Source organism: Papilio machaon, chromosome 7 (assembly GCF_912999745.1).
Source record: "Papilio machaon chromosome 7, ilPapMach1.1, whole genome shotgun sequence".
Lineage (NCBI taxonomy): Eukaryota > Metazoa > Arthropoda > Insecta > Lepidoptera > Papilionidae > Papilio > Papilio machaon.
Window position 1 is genome coordinate 4,207,853 of NC_059992.1, and position 24,602 is coordinate 4,232,454.

Consider the following 24,602-nt stretch of genomic DNA (forward strand, 5'->3'; position numbering starts at 1 on the left):
CAACAACACCATCATTAAAAATTAAAATGGGCACCAATTAAAATATTATCCACTGAAATAGGGTTAACATACTCGTATTCGTTAATTTAAAAAGCATATTATGCAAACGATAATATTCAAAGAATTAATTCCACGGCTTTTGTTGAAACCTGTATTGTTGCCTAGTAAATTAGCATGTTTTACTCGTACAATTTCGTGACCAATTTTACTACTTTTTAATATAAAAATGTACTTTGGTCGTGAATCGTGTCCGCACTATCTAGGAAGATATTTTTTTGATTACTTATTATATAAGACATCGCCTATTGAAGAATTTGATACAGTCTTGTTGTAATATAGGACTATAATAGTTTTTGTAGTTGGCATGTCGGCATTTGAAAATGTGCGCCCCGAGACACCACTGACGTTACTCCTATGAAACTTAGAAAAATAATATGTATGATGTTGGAAAGTCCTATGTAAAACGTGCACTTTATTGTTTTTCCGGCGCTAAATTTAACCATCATAATTCTGCCGCCTGAATTCGCTGAAATAGCGAAGCGACCGCTGCCCATAAACATACAGAAGCGTTGCCAACGACGATGAAGAGACTGACAGAACGAGGTTACTGCCCTTCAAATGAGTCGCCTCCTCCAAATCCACTTCTCCTTCCCATTATTTCCTTATAAGAAAACTTTTGGAAAGGAACGGGAACTTAAATTAGTCCTCCGGCACTCATCAGACGAAACGCGGGATTGCTTCCAATTCACGCCTGTCGTCGGTGTGGTCGCGGTTTTGCACCGGGCGAACCGGCCCAATCGTGCAAGTGATGTCGTCTACCATTAGCGTCTATTTCAGAGTTTATGGTTTTTACATTGCTAAAATTGATCCTCAGAGGTCTCAAGCGTCCCTAATGGTGAAAAAACCTGGATGTCTGCTGGATAAAAAAAACTTGTCAAACCATTATATAACTCTGGCAACTTAATTGTCATGCTTTTCAGATTAAACTCAAACAGGCTCCCTTTTATTGTTAAATTGATTGGTATTACTGTGCTACAAAAACGTCCAAGGACTGGCCTCTTGAGGGCAGAAGAATAAAACTACCGTTGAATATGACACATACAAATTTAATTATTGTACACGTTCTAAACTCGCACTAAGCACACCTTAACGTAATTAAAATGTTTACGAACATTACTTGACAATGTTGTAACAAAGAGATCAATTAGTTCATTTTTGCGCTGTGACTCAACGGTGACTGTTGAACTTTATGATTCGGTATCGATTCAATACACGAGTAATAATTGTATGTAGCAAAGATATTTATTTTGTTTCTATCGTTTACGAGTTACATAAGTGATAGCTATAATAGACATTTTTGCAACATAAATATATTGGTCCCCAACACAGCTAAATCCAAATCATTATCTGTCCATTTCAATAAGAAAGTCCGTTCCCTTTACTTGTTGGAAAACATTTTAATTAAAAGAATTTTTTATTTAAATTGTTCAAAACATCTTTCAAAAAACAGGAAGCAATAATTGGAATTTTTGATGAGTGATTATGTATTTTGTTTATTTAAAATAGTTCTACCGTAACTAATCTTAAGCTACTTAAGTGAAGCGAACTGTTCTAATGTAACATTTAATTGTGTAGTGAATTTACGAAAGATATCAGAAATCAGCTACTTAGCGCTTCGCAGCTGACTGCGAAGCGTGGTGGGGATAACGACCGATAATGGTTGTAGCGTAGAGGGCCGCGCGCGCAAACTCTACGTCCAGACCAGTGTGGCGCTAGACGTCGGTCGCCTATGCGCGGGAGTGTCTGTCGCTGTATTCTTGAGACGCGTCTTCCTTTGTTTACGTTTTACGTTCACAGTGCTGTATGACAACGCAATGGAACCTAAACTATTTGTTTTAATGCTGTAGCGACCTTCTGTGTTTTTATGCTAGTGAAAGTTATCAACATGGTTGTCGACAATCAATCCGTGTCTCAAGAGACAGCTTCGACGTCGTCGTCGGAAGACTCGCTCAACATTTCTTTCCAAGATATCACCTACAAAGTCCGGCACGGCATTCTGGCGGGAGGTATGTGATAAAGCTTTGTGCACTTTTTACTCGGAATGCTCTGATAAAATTATACAATATACTCATTAACAAATGGTAGATAGTTGCCCTTGTCAGTTATCTACGTTTGAACTCTTATTATCATGCGTTGCATGATAATAGTGGAATGAATACGTTAATTAATCAGCAGTAGACCTAAAAATGTGGAGGTCTTGCCGTATAAGTTACATAATTTGGTGCTATTTATTATAAAAAAATACCTGTATTATGTAATTCGCAAATCGAGCTTAGAAACAAGAAAACTTGTCAATGTCTAAAACGTTTTTAAGTTTAGAAACTGGTTTGTTATTTAAGTTTTGTTCACACAAAATACAAGAAAAATTTAATTATGACTACTGTGTAAGGTCACAATGAATGTTGAGGTTATCATTGCATTATCTAACAAAGAAACTGACGCGATTCTAATTCAATTTTATCTTAATTTATTGATTACCTTTCGTACATAGATTTTGTTGTTGTTATTTAAATAAACATGTATAACATATTAACCACACAATTACCTATTGTATAGAATTTATAAACATTATAATTTATAGCTACTAACTGTCGTAGTAGAGTTGGTAAGTAAGTTTAAACTTTAACATTATTCTATACTATGCATCCTCATAATAAATACCCACAAGTAAGATTTCCTTTCCTAAAACTAGTTTATTTTTATTTCATCTATCGAGATCATCAACACGCTTTTTATTCACATAGTAGCCAACATGTGTTTAGCATATTTATCTAAAAGTTAATTTAGGTAGTTAAACTAGCTCGACAAAAACTTAAAGATTGCCCAATGCTATGACTTACATGTTATAACTATTTATTTTATTTTTAAAGGGAAAATGGGGGCAAACGAACAATCTCTTAATTAACCGTACCTTTAATGGACAGAGGAAATGATAAACCGTAAAAAGAATATTTCCTCTACCTATTCACTTCCTACCCTATCAAATTCACTTTAACTTTTTCCATATAAGGACAAGAGGTATCCTTTCCTGGAAAAAATTGGGAAGAGGAAAGGGTCTTGAATACGACCTTTGACATCTCACTCGTCAGTGGAAAGCAGAAAATTTCTACGTCAAGTCTGTCGTCATACCTTCATTTGACATCCTTAACTTGTTGTAGGGTGCGAGCTCTTCGGTAGGGACGAATCTGATTTGACGACGGAGTTTTCTTTGAAGATGTACTATTTCACTGGTCGAACGTGCACATTCTTAACAAATGCTATTGTCGCGGAAACTACCATTATTTTTGTCATTAATATTAAATATTTTAATTTTAAATTATTGAAGTTATAAATATTTACTGTAATTATTATCATTGCATTGCGTGCACCACTTTTAAGCAAGATAATTGTTATTTTTTGTGTCATGGCTACTTTGTATCGCGGTTCATAAAACTTTGTGTAACATATACTATTATTATTCCATTAGAATATTTATTTTTAGAATATTAGAAGTTAAATGATAATAGGCAAATTTAAAATACAGTAATTAATTGTCTTACTTGGAATCGTGTATTATAGATAACTTTAATCTTTTTTGGGTATGATAAGAAGTAGTTTATAGTGAGGGCCGGCGTTAGGGAAGGGCGCTGTTGGGCGATCACAATTTGCCAAATTAGGATCCCTGGGGCCTAAACAAAGTATCATTCGATAAGCGAAGTCGCTAATCTAAAAATCAAAAATGTATGAAGTCACAATAACTTACCATTATTCACGTGCATGTCACATATTTTTCCTATACATTTTGACCCATTTGTCGATTCTAGCGGACTAAAAAAGACGTCAGAGGTCCTCGAATTACACAATTAACCCTCCCAACAGTCATGGTAAATAGAAGAGAGCGCCATTGTAATCTCGCATAGGGCAATAGGAGAACTAAAAACCGTAAATGTTAATGGTTTTACGATCAGTTATCATACATCACAAAAGATGCGAACATCAAAACATTGCCCATTATTTTCGTCCGCATTACATATAATGATAAAACACAAATATGCATAAAACTCAACTGTTATGATGCATGATGTAAGTAATGATGACGTTAAATAATTGAAGGAAGAGATAATAAACATACGTACAATAATTAACATAAACATGGTACTTAAAGTTGAGAATAACAAAGTCATAAAATCTACGAAAATGTATTTAATCCTTAGATTCAACTTTAAGCTTTCAATTAACAAGAATACCAGTATTTTATTTGAATACAATATTTTTTTATAAATTTTTTACTTCAGTATTTTAATAAAAACAGTTTAATAAGCAGTTAATAGCAAACGGCAATAACAGTTGCAAAAATGGGGCGCTTCAATCTACATTTACTGTACAAAGAATAAGAGACTCTTGATTGATTTAAAACCCACGACCACATGAACAGTATTCAGTATTAAGCTATAGACGGTACATTTACCTGCCTTTTCTTTTAGCCATAATTAAATTGTTTAACCAGAAAATTATATGAAGGTAGATGTTTTACAATTACACGCCTACTCTTTAGCCTATTAAGTTTTAATATAATTTAATCTTTGGATTTAATAGTACGTGAAATAGAATAGGGTTAAAAGAACTTTATCATAAGTTTTGTTTACAATTCATTCGTCTTTATCAGTCTTCATTTGCATGTCCTTGTAATGAATTTGACATTTCACAATTTGAGATTAAATTCAAGGAGAACTTCTTGACGGATCAGAAAATTCAACAAAAAAAGTCAGCATTAGCATTCAAAAACACTTTTCGAAAACACTCGATGTTTCTAGACAATTTGGCAAATAATTTGGCTTCGTCTAACTTAAAACTTTTATCAATTTCTTTACCTTTTTTCAGAAATGCAACCCAATTTTATCAGGTATCATCGAATAATATTGCCAACGTATTGCTACATAAGTTTTTTTTTTATCTTTTCTTTTTACATTGTTTCCTTAAAACCACTACTCGTAGAATCGACTTTCCATTGTTTCTTACCGACTACACTTAAAGAAGAATAACAGTTAATTGCTAACAATTAGTCTTAAAATCATGACGTCATTTATTTTTGAATTAATGTAATAATTTTTTATAAATACTTAAGAAAAACTTATTAAGATTTTATTTCACTCTATATTGTTATGCAGAAATATTATACTAATCTCGTTAACGAAGTGTGTTTTGCCTAATATTATTATCATTAACTAATTTGGATTTATATCTTTCTTGACAAAAACTATGCGACTATGTATTGCGTACCTACCTTATAATATATATAATGTATAATATGTATATGTAGGTGTTAATTACATGCAATAGATAATTCAAAAGACCTAAATCGTATATACTAACTAGCTGTCGCCCGCGACTCCGTCCGCGCGCAGCTAAAAAATGGGGGGGGGGGGGTATGAAAAATAGATGTTGGCCGATTCTCAGACCTACTGAATATGCTCACAAAATTTCATGAGAATCGGTCAAGCCGTTTCGGAGGAGTACGGGAACGAAAACTGTGACACGCGAATTTTATATATTAGATGTTACAAATGCGAATATATAAATTATAAATTGTTTAGATGGATGGATGAATGGATGGATGTTTGTTTGAAGGTATCTCCGGACCGGCTTAACGGATCTAGTTGAATTTGATACATATGTGGAACATAGTCAGGAAGTAGGTACATAGGGTACTTTTTAACTTTTTTTTTAATTCCGCGCGGACAGTGTAGCAGACAAAAGCTAGTAACAATATAAAATCAATAAATAATAATAATATATAATCTTCAATATTAAATTCATTACATAAATTACACAGATTGTTTTTTTCTATCTCACCGCTACATGACTCTACCACTATTTTCCCACTATTAGATTGTAACCGGGTTCAATCCTTATTGCAGAATCAAACACGTGTAAACGATAGTTTTAACCCTAAATAACAAAATACGGTACAGTTTAGTCATTGAAGTAGGTGTTACCCTCGTATCATTAACAAAGGTGCAGTTGATATCTAGTGTTGTACTAAATAAAAATCAACCGTATATCCCTGCAGTTTCCTTCTTAGACTTTACAATAACAACTCGATGCCATGTTTACAATGATTTATACCAGTGCTATTCTAAAAATTAGTTCCTTTTCCGGTCTAGAGACAACCTTGATAAAGTATTGATGCGTTACTTGAATACTGATAAGTTTTTATCAAGCAGAAATAATCTTACTTCTTACTTTATTATTATAATAAATGCGATTTTTTGGGTGGATGGATGGATTTGTTAGAAGGTATCTCCGGAACGGCTACTGAGATCTCGTTAAAATTTGGCATAGATGTAGAACATAGCCTGGAAGAACACATAGACTAATAAATAATTGTTTTAATTACGCGCGGGCGGAGTCGCGGGCGAGAGCCAGTACGTAATACGTTCGGTCATACAAATTACCTTATTATAAAAATAGCCAGGGGTTGAAATAAAACCTTTGCTGTGAAAACGAATACAGTTGTTATTTATATTTCATTGTAATCTGGACTGATTGATTTGTCGATTGGGAACTTCTTGTTTATTGCACTGTTTCAATAAAGACTACAATTATTGTTCTCAACGTTAAACAGATAGTTACAATAATGAGATATTCAGTTAATTACAAATATTACTTTGTTGCATAAACAGAAAAAACGTCTAAAATACTGTAGTTAAAGTTGCAATTTACGAATTCCAAAAAAAATGTATAATTAAAAACAGACCTTTATTGCTAGAATACAAAGGATTGCGCATTTTTAAAATAAAATTACATCTAACTTATAAGTTATTGGCACTTGTTCAATACTTTAACTCTAAATACCTACTGATAGAGTATTCAACTGAAAATAATTATGAAGCAAAAAATAAACAAACTTTTTCAAGCAATCTCTTCCCATGCGCAAACTAAGAAAGATTGGCAGAATTGCAGTGACTAACACAACTGTCAAGTCCAGCATGGCCCTGACCGTCTCCACTCAATGTAACAAACGGTGCGGTTAGTGGCCTTCCGTAAAAGAATAAATAAACATTTAATTAAAATTAGGTTACCGCGCCTTTTTCAACCAAACTTAGGTGTTGCCATTACCTGCATATTTTTACAAACAAATCAACAATTTAATCTTGTGCACAACGGAAAATGTTGGTTACTACCTGAAAGCTCATGCAGCACTTTAATAAAGGCACTGTTTTTTTTAAAGAATAAACTAAACGTTAACCGGGAACATAGCAAATGTTAAGCGGCTATATGGTAGAAAGATGATACGCGCAAGTTTTTAAGTGCTATTATTCAACTTTTGAATGGTCCCCATGTCATACTTGGCCGGAAACATTGACGCCATGAACTTCTTTCGCTCCTATGTTGGACGCAATCAAGAACTCCTGGATTGTGCTGTAATATTTAAAATTAAATAAATCTTCTTACCGTGGGCGAAGTTCAGTTTCGGTGACTTGTATTATCCTAATATAACATCCGGGGCTGTTAGACTCGTTGTTGCCGTCCAAATGACGGAAGTGCTCATTTTGTGAGACCAATTTATCTATCATACCAACAATTACGTACGTCAATAGATAGAGCCGCACGTATTATTGCAATGCCCAATGGAAAAAACGAAATGAAGCCCTTAATAAGAGGACTTTGAACTCTGATTTAGATTTGGTCGATCATTTTAATTGGATTTAGCAAGATTCCCATACTTCGAACGTCTCAACATAAAAAGAACTAGAGGAACTTAGAACAACAAGGTAAACCTAAAAAGGTTTCATGTAAATACGATTTTTATTTATTGACGAATAAATTTATGTTTGATAATGATACCACTTGTTAAATAGCTGTACTAGCTATTCTCCTAGTAATCATAATAAAGTTTAAACAACATTTTAAACTTTGTTATTTTTAATTGTTGTAAGGCAATAATAAATCAAAATAAGACATACAAAGACTTCTTTACACGCAAAATAACTTACTAGCAGTAGATTTCCACTGCCCGGATGCCTGTATAAAGTAATCATTACTGCTATTATTTTGCTGACTTAATGTGGAATAAATTTAGAAAAATTTTATCTTTTGCAGGTCGTAAAACCGTATTAAATAATGTGAGCGGCAGCTTCAACGCCGGCGAGCTGACTGTCATCATTGGCCAATCCGGAGCCGGCAAAAGCACTCTCATGGACATTCTTGCAGGATACACGTAAGATACTGCTCGTATTTATCATAATTGAATTTTATGAAGAAAAAAAATTTAAATGTACTCACTGCCAACAAAGTTTTCTCATATGAAGATTATTTTGCGTTTTGTCGACATCTTTAAATCCCTCCATTTAGACTGATAAAATTAGTTTAAAAGATCAAGAAGCCTGGATGACTTTACGTTAAGGAAAGAATACGAATCAAATTACCCCAACACTTCAAAATCTGTTATTGACGGACGTACTTACGAGCGTACCCTAAAGTAACAGGAGAGTAGAATGAAATAAAGAATATATGACTTCTTTCGCCGTCCCTAGTATACTACCATATACGTTAAGCCCCGCTCGCTCGTTTATCGCATGGACCCACGCCCTAGCTGCAGTAGGCAGATTAACCATTTGTCACCATGTTGGCACAACTATCATTTCTTTTAAACCTTCCAAGCAACGATTTAAATTGTATAAGTCTGTATTATCTTACTAATATTATAAATGCAAATGTTTGTAGAATGGATGGATTTCCAGTTTACTTTAATTCCGACTTTCCATTTGTTTAGTCGGCGTAAACCTCTATGACGTGTGTATATAAACATTAACATTGTCACAATGGTGTACAGAAACTAATTGTTTATCCAACATGTGCAACTTAGCTGTGATGTAGTATTAACAACACACTACTTATAGTCCATATATCACTATAATATATGGACTAGTCCTTTGAATATGGATCATTGTTTGGTAATATTACAGTTTCACTATTCTCTACACTCCGTAGATGTTTACTAACATAAATATAATATGTTAATTTCATGAGCGTACTGTTATTGTATTTGTGTATGTTGCATGTACACATATGATATATGTAGACATAATAATTATTTGGTTTGATAAGTTTTCTAAATTAAATTTATCGCAATAAATTTTTATCACGTTCACTGCCATTGCACTAGCCTAGCGCACTGTGTGAAAATGTTAATGGCCTTGAAAGTGTTAATTATTTTTTTTATATTAATTTAACTGTAGAATAAAGATTAGAATTCTTAGAATTAGGATAGGCGAGACGGTCACCGTACACGAGGCTCGTATATGAATACAAAGGAATGCGTAAATTGAAATAGACCGAAACAATGTGCGCCCACTGACATAACGCGCGTGTCGTTGTTATCAGTGTGAACGGCCATACACACAGACATACGTATTATGTATAGCAACTATGAACTCTGCTCTGTATTAAATAATTAAATGTTTATATAACGTGACCTTATAGCTTTTGTACAGTCAATGTCACAAGTCTTCACTGGTCGTCAATTTCGTTACCGTGAAGTTCCACTACCTAATACTTATGATACATATTGTTGACTCTGTTTAATGAACAAGAATGAAGGAGATGACAATATGACTGTAGAAGTGGTTCAACATTCGAATACCACAGACAGTTGTACTGTTTTAGCTGTTTTACTAAAGGCAAGAGTTACTCTTTAGTCAGACTACAACGTTTCATTCTAAATAGCCGACTGTTATTTTTAAATAGCGTATAGTTAGCGTAGGGTTGTATTTGTTCTGTGAACCAAGAGACGGTTTGTAAATTGTGTCAATGTTAGCACTTGTTACCAACGGAATTACATCGTGTCATATCGTAACCTAAATGTGACGGAGTTTGACCCCAGTACTTGTACATCATTCACATGTACACATTTACTACTTCTTAATATTATATCGTTTTTAAAAAACCTTGAAGACTAATTTCAACTAGAAATTAAATAGAAATACGAAGATCAAAGCTCCTAGGAACGAGGTGATCGACCCAAGCTATTTGTTGTCTCTATTTATATAACTAGATAGACTGGCGAATGAATTTTGTTAAGCCACTCTGTAAAACCAATGTTAAAATAGCATGAACACTCTTTAACAATGAACGACATGAATAAAATCATAGTTTGATAGTATTTTAAAATTAAATTCCCCAAAAAATATTCTGATGACTATTAATGCAACGTTGCTTAAATATTTCTATAGAATTTAATATAAAGTTTATATATTTTCTTGCATTTATATCGTACACATAATTAAGTGTCGACTTTATCACATTGTTTGCTCCAATGTTTTTTTGTTAAATCTCAACATGTTTATCATTTTTTTGCCTCAATATTACAATATCTTAAAAATAAAGTATTACTAGACAAGTATATTTAACATTTCGCTTCAACCTGAAGATCATATTAGGCAAAATAGTCGTGCAAAACTTGTATAAAATTTAAGATAGTAGCTAGCTATAATTGGATACGGTACAATAACCTCCACGTGTATTTATAACATAGTATAAGTACATATAAACACATCTATATTTATATGCAGAACATGTTGCGTTAATCTACGTGACGACGACTGTAAGGCTGACTATGTAAGGAAAACAATTTATTTTGAACACATTAAACACTCTATGTTTATGTTTTTCAATATTAGTGTAGTAAAAAACATTTGTAAGTGATGTTTTGTATAAAAAATTTGGGTCATGAAACAATGTAAATTTCACGATAGGGTGCGTTGAAGGTGGACCTATCGTTTCGCTGTCATTTCATTACAAAGAATATTTGTACACACCTACTAATTGTTCCCCCACCTAGTTTCACTCACCACTATTTTTAATCTGTAATCAAGGTTGTAATAAAATATTTGATGGCTTTTATATCACAATTTAAAGATATGTAAAGATAATATACTAATTTTGAATTAAAACACAATCTGTAGGAAAAATTAGGTAATACATTTAATTTGTGAATATAACAGTTATTTTTCAAATGATTAACTAAGTTAACGTGCTATTGTTGCTTATCCACCGAATGAAAGAGTATTTTTGTACACCACATTTTGTACTGTGGCCCGCGATTTTTCTGTCGAATTTTTCTCGTCGACTCCTATAACTTTAATCATTAATCAATTAAATGCAAGAAAAAAATCAAATTCGATATTATACCTGTTACTAAGTTGTCAAGTGAAAGAAACAAATGTACACTACAAAACAACACAAACGTAATAACAATCGATGATTTTCGAGCCTTGTATACGTCATGTGTAATGTAGACACAATAATCTTTATCAATATGTAAAACGATTGATACAATGTTACTTATCATCGATAATAAAATATCTGGACAATAAAGGAGTAATTGAACCTGTCATCTTGTGACAAGAAACATGCACGAAGTGAATCCGCACTCCTGTCAGTGTCACCTTATGGAACTACAATGGCATATTATACTGTTCGTAATAAACGGGATTCTTACCACGATTTGGCTGTTTGAGTTCCCGATATTTCGACACAGTTGCATGTGCCATGTTCACGGGTTGGCTGATCCCGTTTCTTACGAACAGTATATTAGTAAAAACCATTTACTTTACTTTTATCATTTTGTTTTAGTCATTACTATCTGCAATAATTTTCGACATATATTTAAAGCTCTTCATTGCTATAACCATAGCAACTACATTTTAAATTGATAATTTCTAATCAGACATGCAGACTTACATGTTATCGTACTTGAATTTTAATTTTAATAGTTACATTAAGATAAAATAAATAATTAAATTACATCACATAGTTACATTAAGATACTTTTTAAATATGGTGAGCCATCCCGACCCTTTCTTAAATTTTATTATTATTTTCTTTGACTTTTCAGACGAGCTGCTTACGTCCTTTGGTTGTGGATTACCTCATACTGTAATAAAGCTATTGAAATCTTCGTTCAGTGATTGTAGAACTAAATATTGGAACTAATTGCCGTCGTCGATGTTTCCCTTCGATTATCAAAGTGGTATTTTCAAGAGTTAAACTCTAAACGAATGCGGAACAGCCTTAGATCGTAACGACAATCACCATTTTTGTTGTGGACGTCAAATGTTAGTTTAGTTTTATTATTAAATACGTTTCGTCTGTCTTTGGTATTGTATCCATTAAGTATTAATCACTAGGTTACAAGATCCGTTAAGAATTATCAACTATATATTAATATCATTCGTTAATTATGTGACTGTCAAAATACAGTTTGTCCTCTCAGTTATATAGTTCCATATTAATCGAACGTTCATATTATCCTTTCAACAATTTAAAATACTTAAATGGAGTGAACAAAATGATTTTTTAAATAATATTTTAAAATGAGAATTTTGTACACTTTTATCAAAGTTCACTGACACTATTATCTTAATTTTATTTAAGATAAGCAATTTATTAAGTCATGAATTTAAGTTGTGATAAGTCGTCATTGTAGACGGTATAATTACCTACATTCACTGTTAAATTATGTTTCAACTATATAATTAAAATGCATGGATAACATAAATGTTAAAGTTGTATATAAATTTGTCTATATCCTATTTCTTTTCATGAAAAGTCCCATTTAATTCTGTTGGCACAATGGTTTTAAATAAAAATAAAAAAAATCAGTCGAATTGATAACCTCCTTCTTTTTGAAGTCGGCTAAAAAATATGCGATGTCAAACAACGTTCAAAACTTTTAAACTAATTTATAGATAGTCTAATTTTAATAAGAGACATTGTAACAAAATAATGTTATTCTCTGCTTCTCGAATGTCATTATTGAAGCCAAGCGGTTGATAGTGACATCTTATTATTTACTTATTACTTACTGCCTAAGGAGGGTAATGTTTTTCGCGCGTATGTAATTATGTTTTATGTCTCGGGATTGTATGTATGTCAATTTCATCGTGACTTCCTGTCAACTAAACGACAGAACCGACTTTGACGAGTGAGGTGTCATTCATTTCGTATTCTTCCCCTGATTGTCATGTTTTTGTTTTTCAATTAAAAATAGTCTTGTTAATGTTTATCTGAAGGTATCTCCGGAACGGCCGAACGGATCTTGATGATATTTGGTGGGGATATAGAACATAGTCTGGAAGAACACATAAGCTACTTATTAAGTTTTTTTTTAATTCCGCGCGGATGGAGTCGCGGGCGACAGCTTCTCAGCAACAAAACTTCTCAGAGAATGAGAGTAGAGAAAAATTTGATTGAATTTTAAAGGTACATAATATATTCGTATGTATATGTTACCAATACCTAATTAAAGAAATAAATTTGTGTTAAGGGCTACAGATAATAGCTAAAATCATATAAAATATTGCAGATTAGAATTAAATATATATTTGTTTGTGACACTTACAACAAACGCGCACAATGATGCATGATAATGCATCAAACAAAGAAAAAAATAGTAAATAAATATGTATGCAAACAAAAAGGTATTGAATGGAAACCTTTCCGACAAACCGTATTTGTGTGTACATTTACAAGGATATAATATGAATGTTGCTCCGCGTGCATGTGCACTTAATGCACTGACTAGTAAACTCCGTTATGACAACAACCATGCTAATGCACCCGGCCATATGTGGGTCGGAATATAAAATATTACAAATTTCCTTTTACATTAATAGGAACTACAATATTACTAGTATTCCTCGCTAGGATCACATTTAATTAAATATTGTTTCATTGAAAGTTGCCAATGGTTAATGGTACGAATTACAAATCCACAGGTCATAGGTTCGAATCCCGCTATTCTCCTATTGTCGTGAAACTGGCACAAGCTTCGAACTTATCTAATAATATTTATCTAAAAATTAAAAAAAAAACATCCAAGTATAATACTTTCAAATCCTTTAGGTAATTAGAATTTCTTTGGGATGTGAAAGCCCAACAATTAATTGCTTACATAAACGAATTAACTGTTTAAGTTACACGCCTCTAAAAAGCCGAGATCAATTTGCGCGGAGTTTTCGATCAAAGAGAAGTGTTGTGCATTGTTTGCTCTATACGTTACACTTCAATTGAAACTGTACCTTATTTCAATGAAGCACCTTTTACTCACTCAGAGTTTATATAAGTCGTAGTATGAATGTAGATCATGAGGAAGTGCTAATTTACTGACCTCACTTGTTTCTCTCAATTTAGAACCTCGCTCCTTGAATAAATTGTACTTAGTTTATCTTGTTCTTAGTTTAGTGTCATCGTTGTATGTACAATACATATACGACTAATATCATTAGAGGGAGCTACTAGTCAACATTTTATTATTCTACTAACTATCGCCCGCAACTCCGTCGGCGCTGATTAAAATAAACTTAACTAGTAGCTGATATGTTCTTTCAGACTATGCTCTACATCTATGCCAAATTTCATCGAGATCCATTGACCCGTTTTGGAGATACCTTCAAACAAACATACATCCATCCATCTAAACATTCGCATTTATAATATTACGAGTAGTAAGATTGGTTAATGCAAGAAAATAATAATAATACCAGCCACCATTAAATATTTTTTTCCTAAAAATATCAGAGAACAAAAACACTCATTACATAAAAATAACACAATAATTTAAATAACGTAGTATTTGATGAAGTAAGATGTAATAAGAAAAATAAACAAATTCGCACGTTGGAAGACTTTATTTTTATACTGTAAGGAGTCGGCAAACGAGCAAGTTATTTGCATGATTTTATCAAACAAAACTCAAAACCTTAACATACTTGTTGTCTAGTCTTCTGAAAATTCCTAGTATTATTATTATTGATAACAATTGGGCATGGCTTGTTAACTTAAACACTACGACAGCTGATAGCGCGCGCTATCTCAAGTTGTATCACTAACAGTGAATCTCCACTCCCGCAATGCTTGCAATAACAGTATAACAACAGTATTTGCGTCCCTCTCATTCACTTAAAAAATAGAGATAACAAAATTCTTCTTATACACATGTTATAATACTTCAAATTCACGTGAAGCAACAAACTCTTGTTTGCACTTGTTTTGTAAACTAATCGATAACTTTTTCTATTAGTCAACTTTATCACACACAGAGTAGACAAATAACCTCCGTAATCATGATCACATTAGAAAATGATACGTCAATAATGATAAATTTTAGTTATTACAAAAGGTGGCCAATATTTTTACGCTACTGACTTATTTATAATTAATTAGCTTTTATGTGGCTAGAAGTCAATGACGATTTTTAATATATTCAAAAAACTTAGTTAGAGTACCTTCGCTACATGTTAATATGATTTTTTTCAGAAAGCCAACGAGCGGTACGTTGTACGTAAACGGCCGCGTGCGCGTACACAATAGGTTCCTGCGGCGCTCCTGCTACATTCTACAAGACGACCGAGTGCAGGACATGCTCACTATACAGGAGTCGCTGCATATCGCTGCTGAACTCAAACTTGGCAACCACATTAGTACTGAACAGAAGACACAAAGGGTAGGTGTTTATTCTGCTTTGACTTTAATTCTTCATAAAGTGCTACAGTATTCACTCTCAATCGCACCATTGAAATGACAAATAAAATATTGATTCAAAGAACGAAAATCTGGTGTTTCGACCACAAACAATGTAGGATAAGGAGTGGGGGATGATGCACTTTTTTCAGTTCGCTAATCATGTTGCACTTTTAATAACTATTAATGTATTATCAAAATTGCATATATGTCTAAGAGATGATTAAAACAATACTCTTGTAATTGTTCATATAGTCCGTTTTAATTTGCAGGTACAAGAAATAATGACATCGCTGGCGATGACGAAGGCGAGGCACACGCGCGCCGGCTGCCTGTCCGGCGGACAGAGGAAGCGGCTTGCAATCGGCCTCGAGCTCGTCAGCGACCCTCCGGTCATGTTCCTCGACGAACCCACTAGGTACACATTGAAAATCAACTATGTTATCATCTCATACACACATAATCCATCCATACATTTTTAAAGTAATCCTAATTATTATAACGGCATTTATAATAATTAGGATTACTTTACGGTTATTTAAAAATCAGAAGTTTAGAGAAGTATTGAAACAATTAAATTAAATGAATAATCACTTCCTGTCAAGATAATTCTATGAATAGAACTATTATCATCTTTTTAATTCTAATTATCTCCACGTGTAACAAAAGTTAGAAGTTTTTTTTGCTTTATTTTGTGATTTTATATCTAGCTTAATACTCAATCTTACTAGTTAATATTATAAATGCGAATGTTTAGATGGATGGATGGATATTTGTTTGAAGGTATGTCCGGAACTTCTTAACATATCTTGATGAAATTCGGCACAGATGAAGAACGGTTCTGGAAGAACACATAGGCTACTAATATTTTTTTTAATTCCGCACGGACGGAGTGGCGGGCGACAGCTAGTCTAACATAAGTCTAGTCGCTAAAATAGACATTAGACTCTTGTGTTACAAGACTTAGGAACGTCCAAACACGGTTTTTCATAATATGTTCGATTATTTAGTTAAATCTATAGAATCCAATGATGACTGTAAAGGTAGAGAAAGACGACAGACACATTGAATTCAAATATTACACCAGATAAAGATAACTGAAAAAGAAATACTGACCCTTTACAGGCAAACGGACAAGGAGATGAAAATGATTGAAGAATACGAGAGTTAACATTTTACATAGAGATACAAACTATAATGGTATTTGCACTTTTATGTATAGTAAATAACCATTCGATTTTTCTTTTGCAGTGGCTTGGACAGCTCGATATCCAAACAATTGGTGTATTTGCTGCATTTATTAGCCAGACAAGGCAGGACCGTGGTGGTGAGCATGCACCAACCCTCCGCGGCTCTACTGGACATGGTGGACAGAGTATACGCGATCGTGGCGGGCCGATGCGCATACATGGGGTCCGTGCCTCTCCTTCTACCTTATTTACAACAAATGAATTTGACGTGCCCACCTTACCATAATCCCGTGGATTTTTGTGAGTAAAATTTATTTTACGGAAGATATTTCATTCACTTGGTATATTAAATCTAAATTTATTTTATATAATAAAAATTATCGAATATTATGTTTTAATGACTGTTCATATCTGGTATTGCTGTCTGAGTTTAAATGCTTTATTTTTACATTTGTTCTAATCAAAATTCATATTTGGATGTATGTATATCAAAACACACTTTTGTGCCTTGGTTTGAATTATTGAATTGAATTATTGCTTACTTTCCTAAGATAAAAAGTAAATAATATATATATTAAATTTCCGTATTTGGGCGAGTGAACACCTGTATATCCGTAGATTTGAAGTGAGAAGCTGGTTTGACGGGTTTCGAGAAGACCAAATGTGATGAAACGTAGTATCCTGTCCTGACGATTGAAGCGATTCTTATACAGTTTAATGACCTTTTAATAACTTGCTTCTATGTTTTATTTTACTGATTCTATGAAGTATTCTTTTATATGTAACACATTCGTGTAAATATAATTATACTACTAATTTTTCAAATCAGTTCCTTATGTATTATTGTAATTTACAAATTTAATTCTAATTTAGCAACGATTTCCTGATTTTCTGAATCTTGTTATTTAAACAGATATAAGATATGATATAAACGGTATGCACGGGAATTATTAAAATATCTTTTAAATTATTTATATCTTATTTAGATGTAGTTGTATATTTAATATTAAAGATACATGATTGTTTCTTCTTAGATTAAAATTGATAAAAAGAAATAAAAATACAAAAAGGTTATCTGCCGAAACCCGGGATTGAACCGGGGACCTTTAGATCTTCAGTCTAACGCTCTCCCAACTGAGCTATTTCGGCGACGCTACATAACTTGAAAGTATATAACGGATTGTTTTCTTTATTACAGTTATAGAAATTTGCTCGGAAAATGAAACTCAATTAGTAGAATCATCACAAAATGGAAAGAACCAGCGATGGATAAATAATATTACAGATGAGACTGATAGTAATTTAATAGGTAACTATAAACGTATTTTTATATTACTATTGATTGAACATCTGATAGCTCCCTAAGCAGTAAAACTCTTTGTACGTCGCAATAACAAAAATTGAAAGTAGATCATAGGTTAATAAATGAAAATTCTTCAGATATATTTCCATCTACATGATTCATGTAATGTGTGCAACTTAAATAAATAATATGTTAAAGCGAAATATCTGTACTGTCGTTGAGAGCAATATTTACATCAACAAATTGTACTTAAATTAATAAGATAATGTTCACAGAAAAATATAAGTTAAGTAAAAATGAAGAAGTGTTTCTGACCACTTTGCCATCGCCAAAAGAAGATCCGACGAGTAAAATTCTACTGTCGTTAAAAGGCACTTACCCAACGTCTACGTGGAAGCAATTCACAACATTGTCACGGAGATCATTCTTGGTAAGAAGTGGTAACGTTTATTGTTGAATTATCCTCTTTTTTCATTTCCAAATCCAGTCTTATTGCAATTTCAATTACTTTCAGTCGTACTGGCGTGATCCCCAGTTCACGCTGATGATCACCGGCATCCACTTCTTCATGGCACTCTTCGTCGGCTTCTTGTTCTACAACATCGGGGACGAGGCGCGCTACGTTCGGGACAATTACAACTTCCTATACTTTAGTCTTATGTTCCTCATGTTCACCGCATTCAGTGCCGTATCCATCAGATGTATGTGTTTGTAAAATATGTTATATGTATATATATATGCTGTCTCTAGAAATGAAATGTACAAACTAATACGAAAATAAATACAAAATTATAAATATTTCTATCACTGGAAGGTATCTTTACTTTCAAAATTCCAATAATTTTTTGACGCCAATTCGTAGCAATAATATTCAGTTTGCAATATTTATATTTTCTAACATTTTATAGGCGTTATGTTAAAATATTTCAAGAAGAAATACTAGTACGAGGCGTTTACAAAAATGAGGATTACTTCGGTGTCCTCATTTAATGAAATATAAATTAGTTCCAGAACAACTGCCCGTTGTGCGGAGAGAGCACTTCAACCGTTGGTACGCGACTGGTGCGTACTACGCATCCACTCTGGTGTCGTCGTTGCCCACGCAGACCATCTGCACGCTCACCTTCGCCGTCATCACCTACTGGCTGACTGGCCAGCCGCAAGAGTACAGGCGCTTCTTTAGCTTTTGCTGCACTCTGCTCCTAGTCTCCTACACCGCCATCTGCATCGGACTCTTTAATGGATCCTTGTTTAATGTAAAGGTGAGAGGACACAATATTTTAGAAAGCGCCTATCAAGCAAGCGGTTAATGGTACACCGCATAATGTGTTTTAACGCATCCGCATGTAGCAAAAAAATTGTAGAAGCATTGTGAAAAAACTATAAATCTTCGTATAAAATATTATTCCACAAAAACAATATTCTCGAATAGACTGACTATCGTAGCTTTTAAATTTTATGGATTTCTTTTCCTAAGAGACGACTTACTTCTTTTTGACTACCTTTATTTATCGTCTTTTTGTCTATTGTTTGATTCACAGAATGGTGTTGTGTTCGGGCCGTTCTTCATAATGCCATTCACGGTGTTCTCCGGCTTCTTCCTACGCTACAGCGACGCGCCGTTCTTTTTCCAATGGATGTTTAACTTCTCCTTCCTGAAACATGGCCTGGTCGGCTTGGTCATATCAATATTCGGCATGAACCGGCCGAAACTCGTTTGTGACATACTCTACTGCCACTACACTTACCCCAGCCAATTCCTAGAGGATAACGGAATGGCACATGAACAATACGGGTACACTGTTATAGCTCTATTCTGCATAGCGTTCGTCTTCATATTTTTCTCATATATCGTTTTAAAAATTAGAATGAGAAGTAAATGGTGAACATCTCTATAGATCGTTGTTTGTACACTGGTAGTTGTAACTAATTCCATAACGTAAATGATCTCTCGTTAAGGTTTGTAAACATTCTTGGTATTATTACAAGTTTATAATTTATAATTAATTAAAATTATTTACATTATATTTGTGATGGCATAAGTAGCATTTTTATAAATACAATAAATATGTTCCATTTTTAAATAAATTCGGATGAAATATATTTACACGTGAATCAAGTTTTATGTTTTACATCATTGCCATAATTAGATATGTGCACATGATTTTATTATATCTGTTCTAAATAGTGTTAAATGAAAAGTTAATTATGCATGCAATATTTGTAAGATTACGAAACTAAATTATAAGTATGCCCGCTAGATGGCATGACAAAGAATTCTAGAGCTATAGATAAAAAAAAACAAAATTATAAGAAACAGAAATAACTGACTTTGGTCTCGAAACCAACGATTTCCTGATCCCTTTTTTTTAGAGATAATGAGAGGAGTTACGGTATGTTTTATACAGAGATCATGCGAACATAGAGATCGGATACGATACCCAAAAATGTTGATATATACTAGGTATCCGAAGATATTATTTCTACCTTGACTTATATTAAGTGTTTTCTCTAGTCTTTTTATGAAACCTTTGGGTATTGTACATTTTCATTTAAAGTTAATACAAATAAACGTTCAAAATGTCTTAAGTTACACTATATTGTGAAATAAAAATTTGTAACCATGACTACTACTACTATTCTTACTCGATTCTGCATTTAATAATAAATGGACCTTGAGTCTAGAAATGCCGAATTAAACGCAATGCAGCAACTAAAACCTGCTACACACCTTTAGTTTTAACAGTGCGTTTTAACCGTTGTAGCTGTGTTGTGTTCTGCCTTTATTCAAAAGAAAAAAGATTCATAATAGAACAGAGTATCTAGTATATTTTTTAAGTTAATCTATTATAATATATCTATACTATATCCTTTTTGGATATGTTCGTTTGCTCATAGCTTAGTTCTATTTTGTATGGTATGGGCAATGGATTTTACTTGTTGAAATATTGTACATATATTATATTTTACTAATGAGTCAATTTAGCCAGTTATTTTATGTCATAGGATTTTACTTGTTGATAATAATTTCAACAAATTGAAAAATATATAATATATTTAAATAACCTATAGTTGGCGCGTCACATACAAGTTTGGCGTATAATTAAGAGTCGATTTTCGAAATGTCATTTTGTTTTTCAAAGACAACACTGAGGAAATTAAGCCCAACAAAAAGCGTCCGAAGAGCTTTTTTTCGGTTCACCTTTTTCCTCTGGATTATGTATTTATAGGTAATAAATCTTTGTATATGATATACTGATGTTTAAATGCACGAGTACAATGTACTTAAAGCATTAAATCTGTGATTTAGAACAATTAAACGATGTAATAATTGATTAAGTGCAGTTAGCGTTAAGTTGGTGGAAAGAAGTTTATCAATGTTTTATGTACAATATTGTTAATTAAATCAAATTGGAAAAATATTGCATAGTTAAATTAACTTTCACAAATTATTAAGACGTAATAAAAACATTCCAATATCGTTTTTTTATTACCATATACATATACATTTTGGTTAATTATACATTCAATAAATATCGTCGGTGTCTCAGAGGTTAGGCACTTGACTTGTAATCTGCAGGTCCTGGGTTTGAATCCGACGTTATGTTAAAGGACCACATAATATCTGTGAAGTCAACTAACCCGCACTGGGCCGGCGTGGTTGAATATGACCTATAGTCCCTTAAGTAGCCACCGAGCTCCTCAAAGGGGACGTATAGTGAGTGAGCTGATGATGACGATACATCAGTTGATTGTGGATTCCGTGATCTGAAATTGCCTGCACTTTGTCGGGCAAACTGTATTCCTGAAGGTATTGATGATGAATGGCTTTCTCAAAACTGGTCTACCTACGTTAATGTATTTTACATATTCTTAATTTACAGTTGTATTCTATAGAAATGACTTATTACAACAAACCTATTTAACCAATTTTACCTTTATAAGGTTGATATTACAGACCAATTAAAAACAGACATGTTTGTTATAAATTTAAACACTAAAAATAAATCTACAGGCAATAAATGACATTGTCAACTAGTCATATGTGTAAATATAATTTCTCATTTCATATTTACATTGATTTTGGTCACATCACCGCGGTAGATGGCGCAGGTAAGTTTGAAAATAGTTCGAATATTTTGTCAGTCTTGTTGGAAAAATTTTTTTACTTCAATTCATTGGACATTATGAGATTATGACTTGTTGACGACATTATGAATTTATCATAATGTGTGTTTACTAATGATAAACAATACACCGATTAATTAATTCGTCTGATATCATGTTAAATAGTTTGTAAGTGTGATTAGATTAACATGTAATGTGAAACGTGAATAATTTTATTAAAACCGTATTACTGTGAACCTTTCGCATATTTTACAATCAAAAGAAAATAGAACAGATTAAGCTCTGTGATAAAAAAAAGAAAAACCATAGACAATCATTTCTTTAGTCTTGCCATTTGTGAAAAATCTAAAATTTCAGAAATATCTACGAAAAATATTTCATATATCTGATAAAGATTATAAAATTACACATTAAGGTAACGATATCTTGTATTGAAAAGATTACATAAATAAAATTGAAAGGCAAAGTTCGCGTTCTTTAAAAGATGTTCTTAAATTTACTTAGCATGGTTAGTAACGCGGACCAATTTTCCAATCACCGGTTGCTCCAATTGGCGTAGTTGTGTACTGTACGTTAAAGTGCAAGTAAAGTGGTGTAAGAAACTGCAGTTGTATATTTAAAATGCATTTAGAAATAGCTAAAGACAATATAAGTGTCGAGGATGGCGTTTTACTTGCCTTCAAAGATGTTTCATATTGTATTACTGAGAATTATTGGCGTAAGTATATTTGTATACTGCATACCATAAATTTAAATAAATACTTAGCGCCAAAAATTTTAAGAAAATTGAATCGTCAACATATTTTTAGCAAACATTCATCTATGCTCACTTAACCGTACCTACCATATTAAGCATGAGGTCGTGGTGATGTTGGTAAAAAAAAATAATTTAATAAAGGCACATTTATTTAATTAAAACTAATATTTTTGAGGAACTATGTCGGTAAAATTTCGAAAAAATGTATTGTATCTATACTATAAGAGATAAGATTATTCCGAATCACTATATCCAGCTTTAATTAGCGTTACTATGTTGTTTTTCAATTCAAAAATTATTACGATCCTTTATTTATCTTGGTCGGTCAAGATCTGATGCATTTTCTCGCTCCTTAATTTCGTTTATTGCCTCAAGAATAAGCAAATACTTTATGCATAATATACATTTTTATAATGACTGTAAAGTATAGGAATACAAAAAGATTATTGTATACTGTTAATATTATTATTTTGATAAGACATGCTTAGATTAAAAATGTAATTAATTCAGATGTCTACTGAGCTCACGTTTGCTATCGTAATTGTTGTCACTAGGTGGTTAGAGTTGATAGCAATTGTCTCAAATACAAACTAAGGACATTGATAAATACTAATATTTTTATTAAAAGAAAGATTTCTTTTCTTTTTGTTTACGTAATGATTATACTTAAAATGAGAGACCTTTTTTATTTAATTTTAATTTTTTTCACTTATCTCGCATAGTATCTATATAAAACTGGTACTACGAGTAATAATAATAATAAAGTATATACATGTTTTTAGACATAAAATATTAAATGTTTAATTCGGTTGCCACCTTTTTAAGTACAAAAAGGGGAGGCCGAGCAAGAGGACATAAAGGAGCAATTAAACAGGGCTTATTTCCCTCTGCATACTCAGTAAATTCATTAAACAGTTTCTGCTCCTGACTTTACCAACTCACCATTAATATTTTTAAAATTGATAAAGTACACAAAACAATCGACTGTACTTAGTAACTACCTAACCAGGGTATCTTACTATCATACTCTGCTACTATCGATTTGTGCCGTACACGACGGGTTCGGGTCCCGCGGCACAACCTGCCTTAGACTACGCGTTGCACTGAATGGCGTAATATTGTAAATAGTTGAAGTGGCGTTTATCGACACGATGCCCCGTTCACCGCCTGCATGTGCCTGGTCACTCTTTCGGTGTCATTCGAGTCAAATAGTCTAGTTATAGGTGCCAGCGATGCTGCCCTCGTTATGCACCGGTTCCCGTAAGCGTGTTATAAACGCGTCGTTATCGAACCGAACGCGGAACCCAATATTCTAGAGACCCTGTACTCTAGGAAACCGACACGTTAGATGTGTCAATTACCGTCAACTTCCTTCGACACCCGATGCTGACTCTTCGAACTATACTGACTCACTGTCTTCCTCGCACAAACTCCCGCAGGTCCCGAGCCCGTTCATAGCGGCGAGGGATTTCAATCTACCCTCTTGTGGGAGGAGAATAAAAATGATTCGAGCTACCTACATTAAACCTTCGTAGGCGAACCGGTAAATTAAAAAATGTAGTTGTCATTAAAGATGACGAACCACTGTCTACACAGAACAAATATCATAAATGCGAATATTTAGATGAATGGATGTTTATTTGAAGGTATCTCCAGAACG

General features: G+C 33.0%; 1 protein-coding gene and 1 non-coding gene across 2 annotated transcripts; one reads left to right on the forward strand and one right to left on the reverse strand.

The window, feature by feature from the left end:
* The first annotated feature begins 1,740 nt into the window (after window positions 1-1,740).
* LOC106714829 (ATP-binding cassette sub-family G member 1) lies at window positions 1,741-20,016 on the forward strand. The gene is made up of 10 exons (XM_014507945.2): window positions 1,741-2,066; window positions 8,143-8,260; window positions 15,361-15,547; window positions 15,837-15,982; window positions 16,816-17,054; window positions 17,953-18,063; window positions 18,333-18,487; window positions 18,572-18,758; window positions 19,063-19,319; window positions 19,599-20,016. The coding sequence occupies exons 1-10, from the start codon at window positions 1,925-1,927 to the stop codon at window positions 19,941-19,943; spliced, it is 1,887 nt and encodes a 628-aa protein (XP_014363431.2). The 5' UTR covers window positions 1,741-1,924; the 3' UTR covers window positions 19,944-20,016.
* Trnaf-gaa lies at window positions 17,831-17,903 on the reverse strand. Its single transcript has one exon. It is a non-coding gene; the product is annotated as a tRNA-Phe (tRNA).
* Window positions 20,017-24,602: the final 4,586 nt, after the last annotated feature.